Source organism: Urocampus carinirostris, chromosome 1 (assembly GCF_059441175.1).
Source record: "Urocampus carinirostris isolate Australia breed hairy pipefish chromosome 1, RoL_Ucar_1.0, whole genome shotgun sequence".
Classification (NCBI taxonomy): Eukaryota; Metazoa; Chordata; class Actinopteri; order Syngnathiformes; family Syngnathidae; genus Urocampus; species Urocampus carinirostris.
Window position 1 is genome coordinate 29,606,831 of NC_142349.1, and position 24,768 is coordinate 29,631,598.

The window sequence follows — 24,768 nt, forward strand, 5'->3', positions numbered from 1 at the left end:
TTTTTTATTTTTTTACAATCATTGTCTAAAATCTTGTAGTTTTGCTAAAAATTTCTGACTTTCGGTACCAATGACTAAAACCCCAGTTTTGTCCTGGTTGAGCTGTAGGAAGTTCTCTGCTATCCATGACTTAATATCTGAAATGCATCTTAAGGGTTTCTATACGACTTGCCATCAGGGGACAAGGCAATGTACAGCTAGATGTAGTCTGCGTTACTATGGAAACTGACCGTCTCCTGATGACATCCCCAAGAGGAAGCATATGCAGATTAAATAGTACTGAGCCCAAAGTTGAACCATGGGGAACCACACATTTAACTTCATGGGTCCTGGAGGAAAATGGCGCCTTACTTGCTAAAAAAAGGTCAGTTTGTGAGGTAGGAATAAGAACGGTTCAAAACAGTTCATTAACAAATTGGCTGAAGCTTGTTGACGATCCTGGTGATTGGAATCGCCTGTGTTGGAGCAGAGAAACTTTAAAAATTATGAAGGACATGCAGCCTTCGAGGACCCAAGTGCCCAGATCAGTTATAATATAATACAAAAAATGAGATGCAGCAAAATTTATTTAGTAGACAAGTATTTATGTTAAAATCTTGTTGGAAAAAAAGACCTGATCCAAAAAAGTGAATCATACATGTCATGTTCTCATGATATAGCTATACCATGAAGCTGCTTAAATAATACATTTAAACAGTAATACCCGAGCAAAACATTCATGGAGAAAAAAAGCCATTAATCTAGTCGATCAACTGGATTAACTAATAGAATGGACTACAAGGAAATAGGTATTTTTAAAAACAGGATTGTTTAAAAATATGAAGACAATGGCTATAAAAGAGCTCCACAAACACGCCTGGTTGTAGTGTCTTACTCTGCATCGACGACCATGATATGAACAAAGAGCGCAGCTGCAGGGACGACGTGACCAGTTTTGTTGAGCAGAGGCATGTGTCTGTATCCTGTAAAGAGCATAAAATGACTGGACAAATTAGGAGAATTCCCGGATCTGAGATTACAGTAATACCTCGCTACTTCGCACTTTGGTTATCGCTGGTTTACGGCTGTGTAGATTTTGAATTGAATTGTCTTTATTGTCATTAATATCATTGTTTTGTGCATTGTGTTCAGGCAAATGTTATCACGGGGGCAGGTTGTATGTCTTGAGTATTAGATGAGCACAACTGCCTGTGTGCATGCCATTAGTATTTAAATCATTACGGAACCCTGGCTCAATCGGAGGATACCTGATGCTAGCGTGCAGTTAGCCAACCACTCTCTAAAAGGCTTTTTTACATTGAAAGGAAAAGCCCTCGAATCACGTCGTATTACGACACAAAGAACATTCATTCAACTGCAATCCGGTGTTCTGTGTTTTTATTTGTAGATGTATGGTTATTTTGACAGACGTAAGCCCTCAGTCTTAATAACAGTTGACCAGGCACATTCCATATAATGCCATCTTGAGGTGAGTTTGACCCTTGGGGGTTTCACTTCACCGCGGATTCTTTACATTTTGTTTGGGGTTCTGGTTCCCATTAACCGCAATAACCGAGAGATTACTGTATTTTCTGGTCGTCGAGTCAATTCCAAAGCAGGGCAGCATTTTAGTGACAGAGAGAGGAAAAAGGAAAACAAACAAAAACTCACCCATTTTTAAACTGTTGATTGGAAGTGTGTACTGCGCTACAAACTCATTCCCGGACGTAGAATCGTGGTCCTTGATGAGGAAGCGAACTAATGCAAGCTCTGGCACATAAATATCAAACTGGAAGTTTTCATTCCATTGTGGGTTGAAGCCTACAACAATACATAAAAGACAAGAATAAAATATGCTGTACCCTGTGAGGTCACTGCATTTGACAAGCTTTAAGAAGACTGCACGGTGGTCAGTTAAGCAGTAACACTGCCTTAAACAATCCCCTGCGATTTTAAAAATGTCCACTGGAACAAAGATTTTCATGTTTCAGCTGGTGTATTTGTACAGTTGAGTGAATGCTGTTTAATACCTTTTGGTCATATTGTCATACTGGTCTGAAATCAATAAAAAAGAACGACAAAATGAAAGTATTAACAGTGCATGGATAATAAGAGTAGACTAGACTATGTCAAATCAAACTACAAGGCTGGATACTGAAGCTGAGAGTATATCCTTCACTGCCCTCTAGCAGCCAAAGGGAGCATTTGGTTTTTCATTTGTTTAAAATCAGTTTTTTTTGATAGAAATAACCAAGAGACTTGCTTCTTGTTTTGATATACCGTATTTTCATGACCATAGGGCACACAGTGTCAAAAGGTGCAGTCTCCTTAGCTGGTTCTACTGTATTTCTGTAATTAACACTACACAGGGCCCACCGCACGATAATGCACGGTTGTCCTCTGCTGCAGCCACGTTACAACAACACTGACACGCATACAAGTATGCATATTTAAAAACACAACAGAACCAAAATTGAGTTTAATTTTGGTTGATTTAAGTATTAGTTACAAAGTAAAGCACACAGACAGAACAAAAATGAAAACAAAGAGCTGGTGCAAAACTAACTTTTTACCACAAATCCATATCAGACAAACCAGTCGAAATCCTTGTCTTCTGTCTGACCAGAACAGCTTCACTAAATCTCCATTAAAAGGTTTACATTCTTCACTTTCAAAGTCACTTTGCGTCTCATGCAGTTCCACAGAAATGCCGACTTTTGCGAAAGCTCAAACAACAGTCCTGGCAGATATGTTAGCTCAAGTGTTGACAATCCATTCATTTCATAGTCCTGGTCCGGATGGAAAAATGACACCGTTTCATGAAACGAAAGTACCAAGACAACAACTTTTAATGTGCTCGATATGCTACGGCGTTAAAATCCAAGAGTACTTAGTAAATAACGGACGCATTCCGAGTGACGTCATGTGTCCTCTTCAGCACAAGCGGGTTTTTGCGTTCCCACGGGAGATTCATAAAAGTAAGTCTATGACTCGGGCAAGGCTCAAACCTGTGACCTCCCAGTCTTGGGGAAGGCACCAAACCCTAAGTCCACCCACCGAGCTGGTTTACGTCCGCCGCTTTACATCACAGACGGGGCGCATCACACAACAGGGTGCACCGCGAAATTAGAAAAAAATCAGACACTTTTATGTGCGCCTTATGGTCGTGAAAACATGGTATTCAGAAATTGATGACAGGCCGGATTAAATCATCCAACGGGCCGGTTCCGGCCTTGCAAGGCATGTGTCTGACATGGATTGTTTGAATCCTTTCAGGTGTGAGACTCTCATCAAATAACCTCTGTTAGGTTTGATAATGTGGACGAGCATTACATTGCGACTGTAGAACACGGTAAGGCCGTTACCATTGTTATCCACAGGTTTAGTCTCTTTTACAGCCACGTCAGCCGGCACTCCATACACTTCCACCTTAACCAGTGGGTCAACAATGGATGATTTCTTATCTTTGACCTTAGGGAGCTGCTGAGCTGATATAACCTAGTGAGGAGACAACTTTTGTCATCACATCATAATTGTTTCACCAATATTGTTTCCCCATTTCCTGGCATACACACCATGACATGAAGTATCTTGTGCTTGAGCCACTCTCCTCGGGTCAGAGTGATCGGGTCGAACTCTGTGCCTCGGTTCCTCATGTAAGCCGGCTTCAGGATGTAGCCGCTCTTTCCGTTCACAAGGAACTTGCCTTGGTTTAAATCCATCTCCTCACACGTCGTCTGAAAATTTAGAGCCACTGGAACAAACGAGACGGCATGTTTTCAGAATACGTGTGGAACGTGATTCCCTTTTGGGCGCCTCCAATCCTTCGTACCAATTTGGCAGCCGGCATTCCACAAAGGCACCGGATTGTAGTTGGAAGAGTCTGTCCTGGAACCAGCTGGGTAGGTGCGACTCAGCTTATCCACATTGTGGTTGACATAAGCATTTGCTGTAGAGAAGAAAATAACTTTTGAACTGGAGAGATCAGATAGTACCTGTACTTTCCTTTCCTGCTGGAATGGAACTCCCACAGCTTTTTTTTTTTACCCTTCATAGCTATACTGAACATCGCGCTTCTCACTACAATCAAATGCATACTAATACCCCATTTTGAGGCCACTTCCTGACTTCCTCACCAGATTCTTCTGCAAGCGTGAAGGCCTTTTTTTCTTTAAACGAAGACATCTCGTAGAAGCTCAAGTTTCTCAGGGCATCCTCAAAGCCGTTGAAGTGGACACTCTTGCAGTAAATCACCATGTTGGATAGTTCTTTCGCCATCTTCAGTTTTTTCCTTTTCTGCAGGTAACATGTAACAACAGTTAACTGCTGACCCACGAACATCATCACTGTCTTCCTTTATACATTTTCCTCTTCCGGTTCATCCTCATCATTTGATTCTTCTTCTTCTGTTACTTCGGACTGATCGCCACCAGCATCCGGCGCAAAAGAAGCCTCAAGTTTGTTCAACCTCTTGGCTTTGATCAGGAACTTGCCCTTCAGCTCCTGCTTAGCGACATTTGAGCGCAGTGATGGGCAGCACATTTTATAGTGGCAAATATGATTGATAAACACACCTCTGGTGAAGGGAAGTTAGTAGGCATGCTGTCCCCGAGGGGAGCAGTGATCAACATGCTGCCCAAGATGGAGCTCAAGTGACGGGCCATGACTTCCTGCTGATCCACACTGCAATGGTTCTCCAACGAGAGGATGACAGGGAATTCAGATGTCTGCCCACAGATAATACATTCAGGGTCTTGATTGAAACATTTGGTATAATATATGTAATCAGGGTTGGGGAGTAATGGAATACATGTAACAGTATTACGTAATTAGGAAAAAAAAAGTCTACTTTCAATTTGTTACAGTAAAAAAGACTTAATCAAATTATTGGTAAATTTAGTTAAAAAAACGATCACTTTGCAGGATTACAATGTAAAACCTTATTTAAATATACAAAAGGCATAGATGCATAGATAGACTAGTTGTGTCTTTCATAAGTCAATCAATGACACTCGAGAGACAGAAAGATGCAGTGCGCATGTGGTAGTAGAATCCGTATCTGCTGCACAAATTGTACAGATGGCCAACTCACACTGTGTTGGAAGTAAAGGCACTTCAGTTTTTTTTTTGTTTTTTTTTCCTCCTTCAATGTTGCCCTCGTTTTATTGAATTGATGTGAGCCTGCAGTTTCGAGAGGGCAGCGCAGTTGCGCAATAGTGATTTGCCCGGGAACATTTAGGGAATTAGCTAATTGGTGTTAAAAATCATGCTACGATCACTGTATTGTTATATTGTGAGAATGTTATACTTAGCCTAGTAAATCTGGATATTTGGCATCCCCACTTGGAACAAATAAAACAAACACAAGACATCCCGGAGTTTGTTTGAAATTTAGAAAGTGAAGATTGTATTTTAAAAAAAAGGGTTCTTAATGTACTCTTGATGTAAATTAAAACCGAGCATATCTGGTCTGCCATGTGAAAGAGAGTTTTATTTTTGCCTAATAAACTATATACAGTGGTTAAACGTGCAAGAATCTACCTAACTTTGGTTGTACTCAATTTTTTTTAAGGTTACATTGTTTATTCATCTTAAGCAAAATGTATCAAATAATAGTGTTTATTTTGTCTTTTTTTTTAGCATAGCACTTATTGGAGTAATCCAAAAGTTATTGAAAGTAATCAAGTTACATTAAGGCACTCTGATTACAATACTGATTACATTTTTCATCATGTATCAGATGACATTTTCAACGTAACCTCCCTGTATGTAATACATTTTCGAGTGGCACACCTTAAACGCATATTCCTTAATGGCTTTAATTGCATCTTTGAAGAGGATCTTGGAGGTTAGCGTGTAGCCGTGGTAGATGACCGGTTCGTTGTCCGATCCATCCCAGCAGTCCAACTCCACACAGCGACAGCCCATCAACAGGGCCCTGAAGGCGAAATGACACTGGTGTTAATAATTAAAGAAGAAATCCTACTGAGCCACAGCATAAATAACAGAGTAACGCACATAAACACACTGGTCATTCTGAACCTCTGATAATCAACCGAGTTATATTTTGCAATCATATAGACCAGGAGTGGGCAATCTACAGTCCACCATACAAAAAATGTCAATATAATTATATATTTTTGGGTAAATGTTTAGTTTGTGCCAAATTTTTCCCCAGTGCCCAAAAGAGTGTCTTCCCCCCATAAAATGTGTTTTTCATGAAGCATTATTGTGTATTGTCTCAAGCAAAACATTCAAATAGATGGCTACATGCATCTGATATATTTATTATTATTATTATTATTATTATTAATAATTTTTTTTTAAAGGTGCCGTCTGGAACTTGAAATACAATCGCAGCCTCAGTCAGCTCATTCCTCAAGTACAGTATTAATAATCTTTTTTTCAGGCTACAATTAAAAAAAAAAACAAGGGACAGGTATGAAAACACTCTCCACCCCCCTCCCAACTTCCAAGAGCCAAGAAGAGATCCGCAGGTTTGAGAGCCTTCTCCCTTCGGGCCCCGGTGCTGTGGAATGCTCTGCCCCCTGAGATTCGATCTGCAACCTCAGTGGAACGGTTTAAATCTAGGCTTAAAACACACTTCTATTCTACAGCTTATGAATAAACTATATTTTATGTTGACAATAGCTGTGCATTTGTTATTGCAACATCCATTACCTCATGCTGAGGTTTTTAGTTTTTCCTTGCCCTCATGCAAGTTTTAGATCAGGGGATGGTGTAAGAATAGTCGGTAGTTTGCAATAGTCTGGGGTCTGTGCAGCCCTCTAAGACTTCCTGTGATTAAGGGCTATACAAATAAACATTACTTCTATGGCTTGTCCCTGAACAGCAGTACTAAAAGTAAGATAAAAGCAGATAGGCGCAGTAGGAAAAAAATATGTAGAGGCTCTTGAGCATCGTCAACACATTTAATAAAAAAAAAATCTACTTTAAACTTTTTAAGGGCACTTTAAAAGACGCACCCCATCTTTAATTATTTATTTTGCCATCAAGATATTGATAAAATATCATGAAGAAATTCGGAGCGTGCCCCGTTTGAGTTATTCAATGCATATTGTAAAATGTAGTGCTTAAAAGGGGGTCATAACATGTGAAACTGCTTCAATTATGAGTTTCACAACCAGATGTCATGGTCTATAAATAGAAAACTCTCAAATGATATCTAACACGTATACTTCGAAAAAAAGACTAATCTCCATCTTGTCATTTTTCTGCATAAATGGAATCATTACAACACAAAAAGTTAAAATGAAAAATGCCACGAAAAAAATTGGGAAAAGTCCATATGACCATATGAGAACAAATGGTAAGGCCTAGATTATATTAATTATTTGCAAACAATCGGATTGAGACAATATATTACCAGTAACAAAAAAAAATTGAATCAATCCTTATTTCTTCCTGGCCCCTCTACCAATTTTATTAAACCCAATGAAGGCTCGCGACTCAAAAACTTTGGCCACTCCTGCAATACTCATCAAATGTGTTCACCTGACGTAGGCTTCTCTGCTACTGGGTCCTTTCAGTTGATCCTCCATGAGGTAAGTGTTGTGTGAGGAGGAGATGAAATAGTGGTTGAGAGGCTGGCTCATGTCCTGGTAGACGTCCGCGTGTTCTGGGTTGAGGATCAAGGCATTGGGATGGTGCAGGTAAATGAGGAAGCCATCTTTGGTCAAAACCCTCTCCTCTTTGGCTGGAAACAAAAAGCAACTAATCCAGACAGGTTCTCCATAAATACTAAATATGTTATGCAACACATCATCAACCTAATTGCAGAAAAATATAGCTATGGGATCAAAAACAAGCCCCTGTTGTAACAACTGATATGCTCAGAAATCATGTTTTTGTTAAGGTCTACAAAGTTATTGATATTTAATTTTTGGTGGAGGGAAGACTTTGCTTGATTGAGAGAGGTATAATGTTAACATTTCACAAAAATCTGAAATTGGTTACATTAGTCACGCTGTCAAACTTCTTACTTCCATTTTTGTTTGTTTCTACAATACTTTATTTACTAAAATTAGTCTAAATCATTGGGTCTCAACCAATGTTCCCTCTAATTTTCCACGGGTCTGAGCGTTCACACAAAGTCGGTGAGCAACGCTTGAAACAACAGTGAACAACCATAATCCCAAGTGTGGCAAGAAAATTAATTATCAAACATGTCCAAAACTTGACATCAAGTTACATTTTGCTGAGTTTCCGGCAATGCAAAATTATTTTTCTCTTTTGAATGAATTGACTCATGTGCTATTGCACAGGTTGTACGGCCTACAAACGTCGTTTGTTCTTACAATTCTTTCACAAGATATCCATTTCTTTTTATTTCCCGATATATTTTGTCGCATAACAGTAACATTTTCGGGGGCTTATTGAGTCAGTTGTAAGATACAGAACTGTACTTAATCACATTTTTCAGTGGAAGTACAATGTTGGCAACAGGATTCACTTGATATAATTGGAAATTATTTGAATGCAACACAAATTTTTAATTCTTTTTTCTGTGTTTTTTTCTACTTTTTAAAAAAAAATTCTTTAAAAAAAATGTCATTGTGTTTATTTTTTCCGAGCTGTTACTTTTTTCTTTTTGTTCTCTATTTACTTTTTTCCTACATTTCTTTCTTTTCTTTTTTTCTGGCTTTTTTCTAAATTTTTCCTACTACTTTTTCATTTTGGTATTTTTTTCTCTTTTGTTCTATTCCCCCCTTCCTTTAAGTCATTTTGTGCATAATATTACATAATATTTGGTCATGTTGGGATTAAAGCAAAAACAACCTGAAGAGCCGTTTAGGAACCGAAAGAGCCGGTTCCTTTTAGTGAGCCGAGCCAAAGAAGCCGATTCTCGACATACTCTACTAACTTTACTCAACCTCGTTCGACTTCAAAATACCGCATTTAGGACACAACGTCAGGGGAACCCGTGTATTTTTACCTTCATGCACTGTAACTTTGACTTAAGTCGCTTCTTAATAAGTAATTTTGAGCCCTCATTTTTGTGCGCTGGCTAGATTTTCTTGTGCGCTGAGAATGTGTGAGCAGTGCGCAATTGCGCATGCGCGCAGCTTAGAGGGAACACTGGTCTCAACTAGTCTGACTTCAGGACCCACCATTTTACGCAAATTACAAGCCGTGACCCAAATCAAGAACAAATTTCTACTTCTCAAATGTATTGAAATGATTGTGTTTGAACCAGAGAGTGTAATATATTCACATCAATGAAAATGAACAGAAAAAACAAAACAACTTCAAATACGATATATAGTGGCATATAAGCCTAAATCGCATTCAAGCAGCCCCCTAAAACCGCTTTAAAATAGCCACGTGTAAAAGGAAATTAAAAATATTAATAAAACGTGTATCCAAACAATGATAATCTAAAAATTAATACATTTTAAAGCAGTACTTTAATGGTACTCATACACCATTTTAGTATTTTGCTATCATTTCCTTATTTGAGTCGATTGCTGTGTCACTTTTTTCCACTTTTCCTTCCCCTTATTCACTAGCTTTCTTGGGACAATTATTATGGGCAGAAAAAGGACATAAAACCAACAAAATCACAAGAAAACGAGATGTGGTCCCTGTCAAACAATTTAAATGGCATCGATTGACAGAGCAGGAAGAGATTGAGCAGGGCATTATCGCCACGTCCTGTTAAGAAGTGAAATTGACCCTTTGTTTTCTTCTTCTTTGCATTATTTTTCAAAGGCAAAGGCTTACGACCGACTGAAAGCGGGTCCGCAACCCACTGTTGTATTTAAGTATTGTTTTTAGTGCTTGAAAATGCACCAGTTTCCATTCATCTCACAGGGAAACTACTTTGTGTCTAATGAAGCAAATTAACAATCATAATTTATCCATCCATCCATTATCTATTCCACTTATCCTCAGTAGGGTCGCTGGAGCCCATCCCAGCTATCTTCGGGAAGGGGCAGGGGACACCCTGAACCGGTTGCCAGCCGGTCGCAGGGCACAGAGACGGACAACTCACTCGCTCAATTACACCTAGGGACAATTTGGACCGGCCAATCAACCTGACATGCATGTTTTTGGAATGTGGGGGGAAACCGGAGTGCCCAGAGGAAACCCACGCAAGCACGGGGAGAACATGCAAACTCCACAGAGGAAGGTTCGATCTCATGACCTCAGAACTGTGCCGCACACGCGGTAACCACTGCGCTGCCGTGCTGCCCAATCATAATTTAGATTCTGGAAAACAGTTTTAAACCTACTGGTTAATACAAGAGCAACAACAGGTGGCTAAACAACCACCCACTGTGATGGTTAAAAACTGGTGGATTTTGCTGCATTAATATTTCAAAGAACAATACCAACCTAAAACAAAATGAAGCCTCCAGATCAAATGAAAACATGGCTGATAGAGAGGATCGAAAACCTGGACAAATGCGTAAAGAACTCAACACACATCTCATGTAGGATTATTTCTCATGAGAAAATGCTGGATTGTTTCAGGTTTTACACATTTAGTGTTGTAAGAGAGTAAGGAGCAGATGGATCTGGAAAAACCCTAATAAATGTTCCAATGTGTATCATAATTCAAGCAATGTTATCTAAACGCATAAAAAATGATTGTTGTAATGGCCTAATATATGATGAGTTTAAATGTTTATTGTCAGCGTCCAAAGTTTTGTGCGGACAGGTCTCTTATGAGACTGGCTTCAACTAGTCATCCTTTTTTTCCTTTCCTTGTATGAAGGACAGAACCCCACTGTCCCCCCCCTTTTTTTTCTCTCTCCTCTACTGCTGGATCATGGAAGACACGAAAAGACGTCAGTTTTAGCAAATGCACATCTTAGGTCTTGTTTGTCAATCTATAAGAATCATGGATGATGTCAAGACATTTGCCTTCATTATTGTATCCAATGATTGAATCATATTTACCGTTACAAATGACCAAATATTGTCTCTCTCCTGTTGCTGCGTGAATATAAAATCAGATCAATACCCCTGATAGTTTTAATGTTGCCACATTTTACAACATAATCCCTCCTCCCCACACCACGCAGGGGAGGGGAAGAAGTTGCTATGGGCGTCACTTAGGGCAACGCCCAACCTGTGTGCGAAGTAGGTCTAACAACTCAGTTCTGTTTGGGCCGGAGAAGTAACAACAACTTATAGGGGCACATGTAAGCAAAGCTACCCATCCTTTCAAGAATTTATTTAGTTTAATTTTAAAGTTTGCGTACTGCTTACATAGTTTCCTTGGGCCGTAGAAAAACGTTAACACGTGCTGCCAGAAAGCGACTTGCAAAACAAAAACAAAGAGACGGTCATTGTTTTTTTACACAAGCACCACACTGCTAATCTGCGCCATCCAAACCCATGGACTTGAAGTTTGTGCACGCACACCTCTCTGTAGCCACACTTCAAGATTATGAGATTGATTATGAGGTTTGCGGAAAAGCAAACTTTCAAAGAACAGTATGTGTAATTTCAACAGGCATGGCTTACTAGACTATCAGATCTGTTCTGCAACATCAAACAACATCTCAGTCAGGAACATTTCAACCAAACAAGAAATGCCTCACCTTTTTCATCTGGCTCAAACTTGTCAATAATCTTGTGCGCATCGTCCAGCGTTATGGTTTCCCTTTGCTCCTTAAGCAAGAAGTCCACCAAGTTCTCCAAACTCATGACGCCAGCACATCGGGCATACTCCTCGTAGATCACGTCGATTTCTTCCCGGTAGGTTAGCAGCTCATAGAAATCTTTGATCTCCTCTCCGAACAGATATCCAGACTTGGATTTGTCACATTTCTAGTTTCATTAACATGACCTTGCATTAGGCTTACTTAGGCATCTTATAAGTCATCCTAGCTGTTAAATGTCTAAATAGGGTGGTGCGATGCAAAAACTGAGAACTAGTAATGTGTCATTTGCGAACATTACAGCTCTATGAGCCAGCTCTTTTCAGTAAGCCAGGATAATACATTTTTAATTAATTGGCAAGTTATTTCATGAATAATTGTACATAATGATGGGGGATAATTCGCTTAAAAGCTAACAAAAAATCTGAAGAGCCGTTTGGGAGTTGAAACAGCCTGCTCTTTTTAGTGAGCAGAGCCAAAAAAAGCTAGTTCTCCAAATAGAACCGTGATTGCCATCATGAGTGAGAAAACTTGACTTGTTTAAGCAACATAAATCAACAATGAAAATTGTGTGTGTCCCTCTTTTTGTATATACACAATTGTTATTATGCGTGTAAGATCCAACCTCAAAAAGTACGTCAGCATAGCTGTCATCCACATCGATGTTTATGAGACGAAGGAAGCTCTTGACCTCTGACACGCTCAGCTTGTTATCTTTGTTCTTGTCCGCTTTGCTCAGGCAACTGAAGATCCAGCTGGAAGGGGGCTCATGTAAGGAAAGCATCTATCCGCCATACAGCACATTGGTTGATTATCATTGAACAGTAAGAAAAATAAAATACAAATACACAAAGTTTAGTATTGCTTATTGACTTGTACAAATGTAATTTTCCAAATCAGACTAAAGACACTGTCTAAAATATGGGAGCACGTCAGATGTAATTGAATCGTCTTACTTTATGTTCACCGTGCCATCTCGCAAAAATGAAATGTGTTAAGTCAATGACATTTGTCAGAACTAAGGCTATTGCGCTTAATTTTGCTGTCCATATTTAAAATTAGATGGCCCAAACTGCCAAGAGCCCTGTTTAGGAACTCTGTGTCGATGTGTGTGTCCTTAAAAAGTCTTAAGTTAAATATTTTCTCTATCAGTAATTGTTAAAAATGGCCATCTGACTTCAAAAATCCTTCATAATTATTTTCCACCGCACCTATCTGTTTTTTCATCTTACTTTTATCAGAGCTTTTCGTCGAACAACATATTAGAAGGAAAAGGGAGGTCGGTCTAGAGTGATTTTATGGTTGCGCTCACGGATTTCTGTTAGTGTTCCATGAAAACGGTGAAAGAAAAGGACCGCATCAAATAGTCTAAACACCTATCCAAACTCCCAAAAAGATGAAAAAGGAAGACTGTATTTGAGCTAGCCTAAGAAATGCACATGAAGTGGCCCAAATAGGTACTTAGTCGATCACTAATTGTGCAAGTTCTCCCACTCCAAATAGTAGAGAGGCCTGTAATTGTCATCATGGATAAAGCTCAGAATGTGGGGGGAAAAAAAACTCCCATTGATGTGTATTTTCATATTATTGTGGAAAATAAGTATATAGTCAATAACAACAGTTCATCTCAATACTTTGTTATGTACCCTTTGTTGGCAATAACGGAGGCAAAACCTTTCTCTGTAACTTCACAAGTTTTTTCACAGACTGTTGCTGGTATTTTGGCCCAGTCCTCCATGCAGATCTCCTCTAGAGCAGTGATGTTTTAAAGCTGCCGTCAGGCAACCAGGACTTTGAATTCCCTTCACAGGTTTTCTATTGGGTTGAGATCTGGAGACTGGCTAGACAACTTAAGGACCTTTAAATTGTTCTTAAGAAGCCACTCTTTTGTTGCCCTGGCTAGTTCTTCGGGACGATTTTCATGTTGAGACCCAGCCAAATTTCATATTCAATTATTTTGCAAATAGAAGGTAACTTTCACTCAAAATATATCGATATATGTCACCATTCATTCTTTTCTTTACACTGAGCAGTCATCCTCGTCCATTTGCAGAAAAACTGCCCCAAAGCATGTTTCCACCCCCATGATTCACAGTCGGTACGGTGTTCTTCGGATGCAATTTAGTATTCGTTCTCCTCCTAACACGAGAACTTGTGTTTCTACCCAGAAAAAATACAATGGTTTTGGTGAACGAAAGGAGGCTCTTTGGACAAACTAAGACCTCTTTGCCAGTCAGAAATTGTGCTTGTTTGTAGATGATAATTATTTTCCACTCTAATTTGTGAATAAATTACATAAGGATAAAACATTGTGATATTGTTTTTTCTTCATTCTGTCCATCATGGTTGATGTTTATTACAGGCCTTTCTAATCTTTTTAGGTAGGAAAACTTGCACAATTGTTGGATGACTTTTCACCACGGTACTCGTACGTGCCACTCATGGAGCTAGCAGTGGCTGCAATGATGATTTAAGCCAGAAGGTCATTTTCAAATTCCGGGCAGACAACTTTAAATTATTATTTGCCTTTCTGGATAGAAATTCTCAAAATATCCCAATGGTCATTATTGACTATCATCATAGAAGACTTTTTGATTTGTGTTAATTTAAAACATGCTGATATTGGAATAAAATCTGAAATCATAATGTGGTAAATTTGCCATTTTTAAGAAATCAACAATATGATAAAATGACCAATCAATACAAAAACAGTTGCATTTCAAAACATTGCATTTAAAATGGTATTCATACTAGATTATTTTGGAGGTTAGAGCTGCGCAAAACGGCCCCAAAAAACAATATCTGAGTTCAATTAATTAGCCTGGACGATAAGTATTTGACATCAATAATTAAACGTAAACCCCATCTATCCATCCATTATCTGCACCGCTTATCCTCAGTAGGGTCGCGGGGGTGCTGGAGCCCATCCCTGCTATCTTCGGGCAGTGGGCAGGGGACACCCTCAACTGGTTGCCAGCCAATGGCAGGGCACACAGGGACAGACAACTCATTCGCTCATTCACTCCCAGGGACAATTTGAACCGGCCAATTAACCTGACAAGCAAGTTTTTGGAATGTGGGAGGAAACTGGAGTGCCCACGCAAGCACGGGAAGAACATGCAAACTCCACACAGGGGGTTCGATCTCACGACCTCAGAACTGTGCCGCACACGCGCTAACCACTGCGCCACCGTGCTGCCCTAAACCCCATCTAACATTTGTTTAAACACGCAAGAGATTTACAAATATTTCTGTGCAGAATAGTCAGACAAAAACAACAGATTTTAAATCAACTTTAACAAGAACATTAACAAATATTGCACGCGGGAAAAATCTGACTTTATATCCAAATTGCTCAAATACAGCAATTAATTCTGTGGAGACTAATAATTTAACAGTAAACACAGCCATTGCTTTATGTAACTGAAATTATGATATGGTATTATATAGTGTTTATTAATTCAAAAAAATATTTTTTTAACATTCATACTTTACGGCTTTTGCCTTACACGAGGTCTTTTTGGAAAGTCGCCTCCGCAAAACAAGGGTTTACTCTTTTGAAATGGAGTCTTGGGTCATCCAAGTAATCAACAAAACTGTCAACAGATGATTTAAGTATGAAAATGAATCATTTGTTGCGAACCCAAGAAGGATACTGTTCTGTCTTTTGCTGCTGGTTGAGGTTTTTTCTACTGGTGATCAATTTCTGAAGGCTGCCGACCCACTGCTTGGCCTCGTCGTCAGAGCTGGCAATGAGATCTAAATTCTTGAGGTGGTCCTTGAAGATGATGGAGAAGCACGAGTTCTCGATCTGCTGGTCCGTGTACTTCTTCAAACCCTCCGTCTGCCGACCCAGTCGCACCGCGGCAATGTCGTCGATTGAAACTGTGCACAAGTACAACGCTTACAGTACGTTTTGTTATGAGAAGTAGAACTCTGACCAAACCTTTTCAAAGTTTGTAACAGTTACTATGAAAAGGTTTATGGTTTTTATTCAAACTCATTCAATGCCAGACGTTTTTCTCAAATTACAAAAGCTGGGTCAGCCAAATTCTGCCATTTTTACTCATTTCTGAAGGCTTTTTAAAAATGTAGTTATGTAGCTATATAGGCATAGGACATATCAAAAGAAAGCTTGAACTTTCATAAGAAAAATGGTTTTCTAGCTTTTACCTTTGTTCCGGGTTATCGAGTGGCGGGAATTTTGGGTTGCTCACGTCGTCGCGACTACGAGATTGTTTCAGATTCCTACTATAGCAGAATTCTGGATTGAGACTTTTTATCTTGAACAGTTTAAAAAGTTTCGGGTAAGTATCTCGGACGATTGGCGCAAGGTAAGTGCCGCGCACAATTGTTTTACAGTCGGAAGCTGCTGCCGATCGTTGTTGAAGGGCATCCCCTCCCACGGCTGCTAAGACGCTCTTTGGCATCCTACGCTTACAAGTGAGTATGGGTTCCTGTAAAGGTTGCTCCCGTGTCCGTAGGCAAGTAGCCCTTCTAGAGGGACGTGTCCGTGAGCTAGAGCAGTTTAAACGGAAAATGTTAGGTGCCTCGGACACCACTGCTAGCGTGGGTTGTAGCGAACCTGCTAGTCCGGTTAGCACTAGCCCTAAACAGCCAATTCAGACTCATAACAAGTTCAGCCCCCTAGCTCGTCCCACTCCACCCCGGTCTACTGGCTCCCGCACCATAGTTGTAGGTGACTCCATCACCCGTAACATAAAGCTTAGCACCCCAGCCACGGTTATGTGTATTTCTGGGGCCAGAGCACCCGACATTGAGGCTAATTTGAGGGAGCTGACGAGCAAATCTAGACACCAGGACAGGGCTAGCTACACCGATATAGTCATTCACGTCGGCTCTAATGATACTAGAATGAGACAATCTGAGATTACAAAGAAAAATATCGCTAGGAGCTGTAATCTCGGCAGAAAGATGAGTCGGCAACGAGTAATTGTCTCTGGCCCCTTGCCTGCGAGAGGCAATGATGAGAGGTTTAGCAGACTAGTCTCGCTAAACCGGTGGCTGGCAAGTTTTTGCAAACAGAAGGGATTTAGGTTTGTGGATAACTGGCCTGCTTTCTGGGGCCGACCTGACCTGCTGAGGAGAGACGGCCTTCACCCTAACTGGGAAGGTGCTCTCACTCTTTCTAAAAATATAGATTACTGTTTAAGCCTTCCATGACAGGGTACACTAGTGCAGGCCAGGTCACAGGTGATTAGTGAACCTGTAACCACGGGTGTGGAGTCTGTAACGCTAGAGCTAACTAGCGCTATGCTAGATTCATGCAATTCACATAGTTTTTGTAGTTTAGAGCGTTCTACTGACTGCACCATACACCCTGATCTATACTTTTCTGTAGCATCTTCTTCTGCGCTTCTTACCTCTGTTTCTCCCTTGTTAGATGAGGAGGGAGAAGAAATAACATTATTTTCTACCAATAGTCATCCTGCTACTCCACCTGTCAACAAAATTCCTGTGGTATGGAATTCGGGCCACATCTGCCGTCACGCAAGGCACAAGACCCGGGACCGGCAGTATAATCCTGTGGAGGTTACCACCAAGGTTGCCATTAAGGTTCAAAACTCGCGAAAGGTTTCAGCTCAGTCCACAGTGCTGAAGCTTGGCCTTCTGAATATTAGATCACTAGCCTCCAAGGCTTTACTTGTCAATGACCTTATTAATGAACACAATCTTAACCTTATTGGCCTTTGTGAGACCTGGTTAAACCCAAATGAGTTTGTAGTGTTAAATGAGGCTTCTCCCCCTAACTTTGTGAGTTCGCACTTGGCACGACCATGCAAAAAAGGTGGAGGTGTTGCTCTTATATCGGAAGATAAGTTGAAATTTACTCCTAATACCCCTACTAGTTTTAAAACGTTTGAAGCACTTGTTATGAGGTCCTTAATGTCAACACCAATTTATTTAGTTGTTGTGTATCGCCCACCTGGACCATACTCAAATTTTTTGGAAGAATTTTCGGAACTGTTAACAGACTTAGTAATTTATGCGGACAATGTTGTAATTATTGGTGATTTTAATGTTCACATAAACTCCCCATCAAATTCACTTGCAATTGCATTTAAGTCACTGATTGATACATTTGGTTTCAATCAAATAGTTGATGTGCCCACTCATAAAGATGGGAACACTCTAGATCTCGTCCTGACCCGTGGCGTAGTAGCCTCAAATGTTACAGTGTTACCGTATCCTAATGCCATCTCTGATCACTATCTTGTTAAATGTGAGGTGCTGTTTAATGTTTACTGTGATAAGGAAAATTTAGGCTTTAGCAGTCGCAATATCCGCCCTAAAATGGTATTAGCCTTAAAAGAATTATTACCTACGGTAACTGCAGCCTTCCCTTCGTACACTGGGTCTGTTGACTCACTTACAAACAACTTCAATACTGCTTTGGTTAATGTTCTTGATTCTGTGGCGCCCCTAAGGCATAAATTCCGACCCAAGAAGAATACACCTTGGTTTACTGAAGAAACTAGGTTACTCAAACAAAGTTGCAGAAAAATTGAACGAAAATGGCGCACTACTAAGCTGGAGGTTTTCCGAATGGCCTGGTGTGACAGTTTGCTGAAATATAAAGTAGCTCTTGCCTCAGCTAAAGCTTTGTTTTTCTCCAAAATTATTGTTAAACATAAGAATAATCCGAAATTTTTGTTTGACAGTGGCGAAACTTACCAGACAACAACTTAACCCAAATGGTTGCACTCATTCTGCTAACGACATTATGGAATTTAATAAAAAGATTCAACTTATCAGGAATGAAATTTTAAAAGAACGCTCTGTATCCTCCTCCTATATCAAAGATGTGGAGGTGTTAGGTATGGACCATGTCGGCGGTTGTTCTGAAACATTCTCCAGTTTCAATGATTTGTCCTTTGATAATCTAACACAGATGGTCAGTAGGGCCAAACAAACTACGTGCCTGCTTGATCCGTTTCCAGCTTCACTGGTGAAGGATCTGTTTGGGATCTTAGGACCATCAGTTTTAAATATTATTAATATATCGCTATCCTCGGGTATTGTTCCTGTAGCCTTCAAGTCTGCCGTCATTAAACCCACGCTTAAGCGACCTAACCTTGACCCGGAAAGCCTAGGTAATTATAGGCCAGTGTCAAATCTGCAATTTTTTGCGAAATTATTTGAAAGAGTCGTTGCACAGCAGCTAAATGACTTCATGTCAGAAAATAACCTCTTTTAAACTGTCCAGTCAGCATTTAGGGCAAATCACTCTACTGAGACAGCCCTGGCTAAAGTAACCAATGATCTCCTTTTAACAATAGATTCCAGTGCCTCATCAATGTTACTGCTGCTGGATCTCAGCGCTGCTTTTGATACTGTCGACCACAACATATTATTGGTTCGTCTAGAACGCATTGGTATCTCAGGAACTGTACTCTCGTGGTTTAGGTCCTACCTGTCAGACAGGATGCAATGTGTTAACTATGGCAATCTGACTTCTAAACAATCTAATGTCCCCTGTGGTGTTCCTCAAGGCTCTGTACTTGGCCCCCTTCTTTTTAGCATTTATATGATCCCGCTTGGTGACATTATCCGCAAGTATAATATTAGTTTCCATTGCTATGCAGATGACACTCAACTGTATACGCCGCTGGAAAAAAATGGACATTTAAGTTGTAGAAATCTGGAGGCTTGCCTTACTGAGATTCAAAGATGGATGTCGCTTAATTTTTTACGCCTTAACACAGAAAAAACTGAAATGTTGATTATTGGTCCAGCTCAGTCAGTTGTTTTCAAACACTACCCTGAACCTAGACAAATGTAATATCACCCATAGTGACTCGGTCAAAAATCTAGGTGTTATATTTGATCCTAATCTGTCATTTCAGTTACACGTGAAAAGTATTACTAGAATAGCTTTCTACCACCTCCGTAATATTGCGAAGATTCGTTCGATGCTGTCCCAATCAGATGCAGAGGTTTTAATTGATGCGTTTATTACTTCTCGGCTTGATTACTGTAATGTATTGCTTTCTGGTCTCCCGATGTCTAGCATTAAAAGTTTGCAGCTGGTTCAGAATGCGGCAGCTAGACTTTTGACAAAGACCAAAAAGTTTGAGCATATTACTCCTGTATTGGCGAACTCGCACTGGCTCCCAGTCCACTTAAGATGTGACTTTAAGGTTCTCTTATTAACATATAAATGTTTGCATGGGCTTGCACCCTCTTATCTCTACGATTTGATTTCCCCCTATGTTCCTGCACGGAGTCTGCGCTCGAAAATGCCGGTCTACTTGTGACTCCGAGAGCCAAGAAGTCTGCAGGCTCGAGAGCGTTCTCCATCCGGGCCCCGGTGTTATGGAATGACCTGCCTCCGGAGATAAGATCTGCAACCTCAACGGAAGTTTTTAAATCAAGGCTTAAGACACACTTCTATTCCAAAGCGTATGATTGATGCCCACCTCATATTCTGTTTTGTCCTGTCTTTTTCCGACGCCTGCCTGGCTGATACGAAGGAGAAGGATGATTCGGGATGGGTCAGCGGACCAGCGTCTGACCTGCAGCATGTCAACCCCTGCATTTACCAGCTGGCAGAGATGGGAGGCAGCGTCGTGGCCGTCATAGACTTTCTGGACTGGTTTGCAGGCTGGGGGCGTCGTTGATGTCATGCACTTTCCGGACATTTTCAACATCTTACCTAATGTTTACTATAATGTGTACAGTAATGCTAATTGTAATTCACCATGGTCAATCCTGGAAGGGGGATTACCACATGTGAGGTCCTTTCTCAAGGTTTCTCTTTTCTCCTCACACTGAGGGTTTTGAGTTGTTCCTTGCCCGCATGCTGGTTTAAGATCAGGTAATTGTGTAATTGTAATCCTGTGCAGTCCTTTGAGACATTTTTGTGATTAAGGGCTATATAAATAAATGTGACTTGACTTGACTTTAGCTAACAACAGTTGAACATTGCCAAGTTTCTTCAAAATTCTCAGTTCCAAGAAAAAGCATAACTTGCCATTTGGTGCTCGTCATTTGTGATACCGCCAATACCTAAACAATGCTTTACATAAGCAGAAGGGCACTTTGTTTGAAAATAACATTTTATTGCAAGAAAACCTAATTGATGCATGACCTATGCAGGAACTTGCCATCACTCGATGTTTTCGACTCAATTGTTGTTGTCACTGTACTCCACTTTTCCTTCTCCCTCTCACCAACTTTTTTGGGACCAATTATTATGGGCAGACCGAGGAAATAAAACCAACAAAATCACAATGAAATTAGATGTATTTCTCAAACGTGTCGATTGACTGAACAGGAAGAAGCAATAGAGCAAGGCATTATCGCCATCCACTGTCTGGGAATTTAATTGACCCTCCCTTTTTTCTTAGCATTATTTTGCCAAGGCAAATCTTCGACCCACTGAAAATGGCTTTGCGACCCACTTTTGAGTCATGACTTACCAGTTGAGAAACACTGTTTTAAACGGTGCCGTCCACGAACAACAAACCTGATTTAAGAATCGACAAAGTTGCTGCTTATCAGGCTTCTACTCTTTTTGTTGATGAGTTGATCATTCATTTTAATCAGCTGTGTTGGAAAACAGTGATAAAGATAAGAAGCACAACAACCAAAAAACGATATCCCTGTCATTTTTGCAAATGAATTTGGAGCATGTATGTAAAAAAAGCCTTGTTTCAAGGAATTGCCAACATGCTAATTGAATGAGTGAGCGACATATTTTAAAAACAAAAAAAGGGGAAAAAAGGAGTTAAAATATGTTGAAGGATCCCAGCTCAATTACGCTTACCTTAATAAGAAAAATAAAATGAAAAAAAAAGCAACAGAAACGTGGCATAGTTTATATTCCAAACTGAAAATGTATAATTGAACGTAAACTTGGCACACTAAGTGAACTTTATATGCACTGTTTTTATTATACACATTACTAAAGATAATCTCCATGACAACCTGAAGCCCATATCAGGGTTCTTTTTTTATCACTAGCAAACAGAAATGTTCTTTTACAGGACTGGGAACAACTTTTCGTGTAAACAATTCATGCAAGGAAAATAACAATTGATATATATTGAATATATTCGGACCCGAGTGACATGGCCGCTTTCTGGTGTCCCATTTCATCTGGAGGGACGAAAGCATGACCGACTTGGGTGCCGAGGTGCCTAACTTGTTTGGGTGTTTGGGCAATTGGGTTGGCCATGGTCCAAAAATTTTTGTGTGTTTTTTTTTGCTATTTATATCCCTTTTATTTTCTTTGTTATTGTTTGTGTGTGTCTTGCTGTCGGTCACCCCTCTTGGGGGATATGACCAAGGTAGATAGATAGATAAATGTTAGATATGTTTTGTCCGGCAGTGCCTCTTGATATTATGTTGCAGACGCAGCTGTTTCAGAGGTTTCGGAGAAAAAAAAAAACCCTCCAATTTCCATTTGTCCTCGAAGCGGCAGCCTTCCCAGTCGACTTTCCTTTTTTTAATTACAGTTGCCTTGTCGGAAATGGTGGGGCTAAAATTATCACAGAAAGCCCAAGGGATTTTTTTAAGGGTTATTGTTCTATCTTCTTTATTCATTATCCATTATCCGTTATCGGTCAGTTCATAATACGCTACAAAGCCTAGGAGCCGGGACTCTTACTCTCAGCCAAAAGGCCAAGCTAAGGTCCTAGCCTTAAAGCCTTGCTGCGATCATTGCGAATGCAAAGTGGACAAAGGGTTACTGACATCATCTGGTGAAATGGTGACATATCTTTTTTGTACAAATATATTTTATACTGTGGCCAACATTACTGGCAGGCCGCATGATATTGACCTACGACAGAGGCTGCAGGCCAGGTAAAATGTGATCAAGGGCCGTAACTGGCCCAGAATTTGGTCATGCCTGTCCTAGGCCTATATAGCTCCAGAACTAATTATCTGTAGGCCTTCAACAATTACTCAAAATGGCAATGATTGGCTGCAACCGGCTCTCAGTTTCAAAGAAATGTGTGTCATTAATTGAGTTGAACATCTGAAATTTGGGACAGCACTCACACGACCGATGCCGCCTGAAGACTCTTTTGGATTCCCGCCACATGGTCTTGCAGTCCTCTTGCAGTTTGAAGTACCGGTTTTTCTTCCAGGAAGAGGAGCGGACCTTGAGAAGATCTCCTCCCTGAAGAAGGAACTGGACATCCGTGTCGCCGTCCATACCTGCAAAACAAATTCAACTGATTGCTTGATCTAGTAAATGAATCGGTAGCCTCAGTTCGGTAACGTTAAAATAATGCTGCCCTTCCTTCAGTCATTCTTGAATTAACCGCCGGCGTGTCCGTCTTTTTGTTACTTCTTACCCAAGAGCTCGAAATTATTTTCAACCATTGCTTTGTGTGTGACACGGCGCAGTAACTCCTGAGATGTGCTGTTTTGGTCTTGTTGACGCAGGCACGCCATAATTGGTGTGTCTTCTGTCTACTAAGAAGATATCTTTATGTGTCAAAGGCGTGCATGGGCCAGGAAGCGGCACCAAAATGGGCGTGTCTCACAAGTGGCCAGCCCCACTCAAAGTCCACCGAAGCGGCATGTCTTAAAATGCAGGGTAGTTATGTCAGTAGTTATGGAAATTCTGGCTCTTTGAAGAGAACCGGCTATTACGGCTCGACTCGCTCAAAATGTCCGGCTGTTTCAGCTCCTAAACGGTTCTTTAGATTATTTGAAATGATATAGCCTATTACCAATAAAAGAATAAACAGTATGCACCAAAATAAGTAATTTTCAAAATATATCGTATCATGCTACTGTATTGTGATATCCTTTATCGTTTGAGAATACAGTTAACTTTAACCCACGTTAATCCTTAAAATTGTTCATATTTGGCCAACACAGATGATGCCAATCATATTGACCAGTCACAGTCACGCACGCGCACCTTTGAGAAAAAGAGGGTGAAAGACAAAGCGAGAAAAGAGGTACAAAGACTGAGTGACAAAAAGAAAGTGAGAGAGAAAAGAGAGCAAGAAAGAGACATAGAACAGAAAAAAGTAAGAGAAAAGAGAGAGGGAGGGAGAAAAGACAACAAGAGAAAGAGCATGAGAGTGAGAAAAAGAGCAAGAAAGAGCAAAAAAGAGCATGAGCGCGAGAGAAAGAGAGCAAGAAAGATCATAAGAGCGAGAGAAAGAGAGCAAGAGAGAGCATGAGAGCGACAGAAGGATAGCATAGGAGCGAGAGAAGGATAGCTAGACAACGAGAGGAAAAGAGAGTAAGACAAAAAAGCTAGAAAGAGAGTGAGAAAGAGAGTTAGACCATGAGATAAAAAGGAGCAAAAGAAAAAGAATGAGAGAAAAGGGTGCTAGAAACGAAAGAAAAAGCGCCCGAGAAAAAAAGCAGGACAGCGGGAGCGAGACATGGAGAGAAAGAAAAAAGGGAAGGGAAAGAGCGAGAATAGTTTTGACAGACAGGAGCCTGCTCTAATTCTTTAATTCAAAGAGTTGGCTCAAAGAGCAATTTCATTCGCCAACGACCCATCACTACTCCGAGTCCTCAGTAGTACTGTATTGTACATTGGAATGGCGTTAATATTTTGCATTATTGTCCAGGTCGATTTCAAAAGCATAATATTAGAAAAAAAATACTCAGGGTTGACTGTTGTTTATCATCGTCTCAAATGTAGTCATTTACCGGGCCCGCTTCATGGTACAAACATGCGTTTTGTCGTTTGGGCCCCGCCTGAGTAAAAAGATAAAATGCAACCATAAATGTCAAAAGCGGAAATCCTTAACGAATCTCGCAGCAACAAACCTCACTCTCTTACGACTCATAGGGGGCGCGTACAAGGTTAAACTTCAAAAGTAGGTGAATGAAATTACTGCACATACATGCATTACTCGGCATTTGCGAGAACGTTACGAACAAAATCACATTAAATGTAAAGTGGCGTACCGTAGTTGGATTCAATACCATTCGTTTCCATCTCCTCGTTGCGTCTTTCCTCGATTCTGAAATTTCAAGTGGAACTTGTCTCCATGCGCGGAGTTGAAGAAGGGTCGTCGGCTGCAGTTTGGCGTGGCGCGCCCACAGGTGCCTTGCAAAAAGCCACCTCCTCTCGTGTGGGACGAACATGGATCAACTCTCTCCTGTGAAGCCCGGAAGCCACATCGGCTTGACGAACCTGCCGTGCAAGACG

The 24,768-nt window shown here is 40.4% G+C and overlaps 1 protein-coding gene across 1 annotated transcript; it reads right to left on the reverse strand.

Moving 5' to 3' along the window:
• Positions 1–548: 548 nt before the first annotated feature.
• On the reverse strand, positions 549–24,768 carry plcd1b (phospholipase C, delta 1b). Its single transcript, XM_088334044.1, has 15 exons — positions 24,525–24,768; positions 22,641–22,799; positions 15,269–15,497; positions 12,238–12,367; positions 11,553–11,781; positions 7,495–7,696; positions 5,773–5,917; positions 4,554–4,706; positions 4,342–4,482; positions 4,116–4,275; positions 3,812–3,928; positions 3,555–3,733; positions 3,345–3,477; positions 1,651–1,800; positions 549–962 (listed from the first exon to the last, which is right to left on the reverse strand). The coding sequence occupies exons 1-15, from the start codon at positions 24,553–24,555 to the stop codon at positions 871–873; spliced, it is 2,250 nt and encodes a 749-aa protein (XP_088190170.1). The 5' UTR covers positions 24,556–24,768; the 3' UTR covers positions 549–870.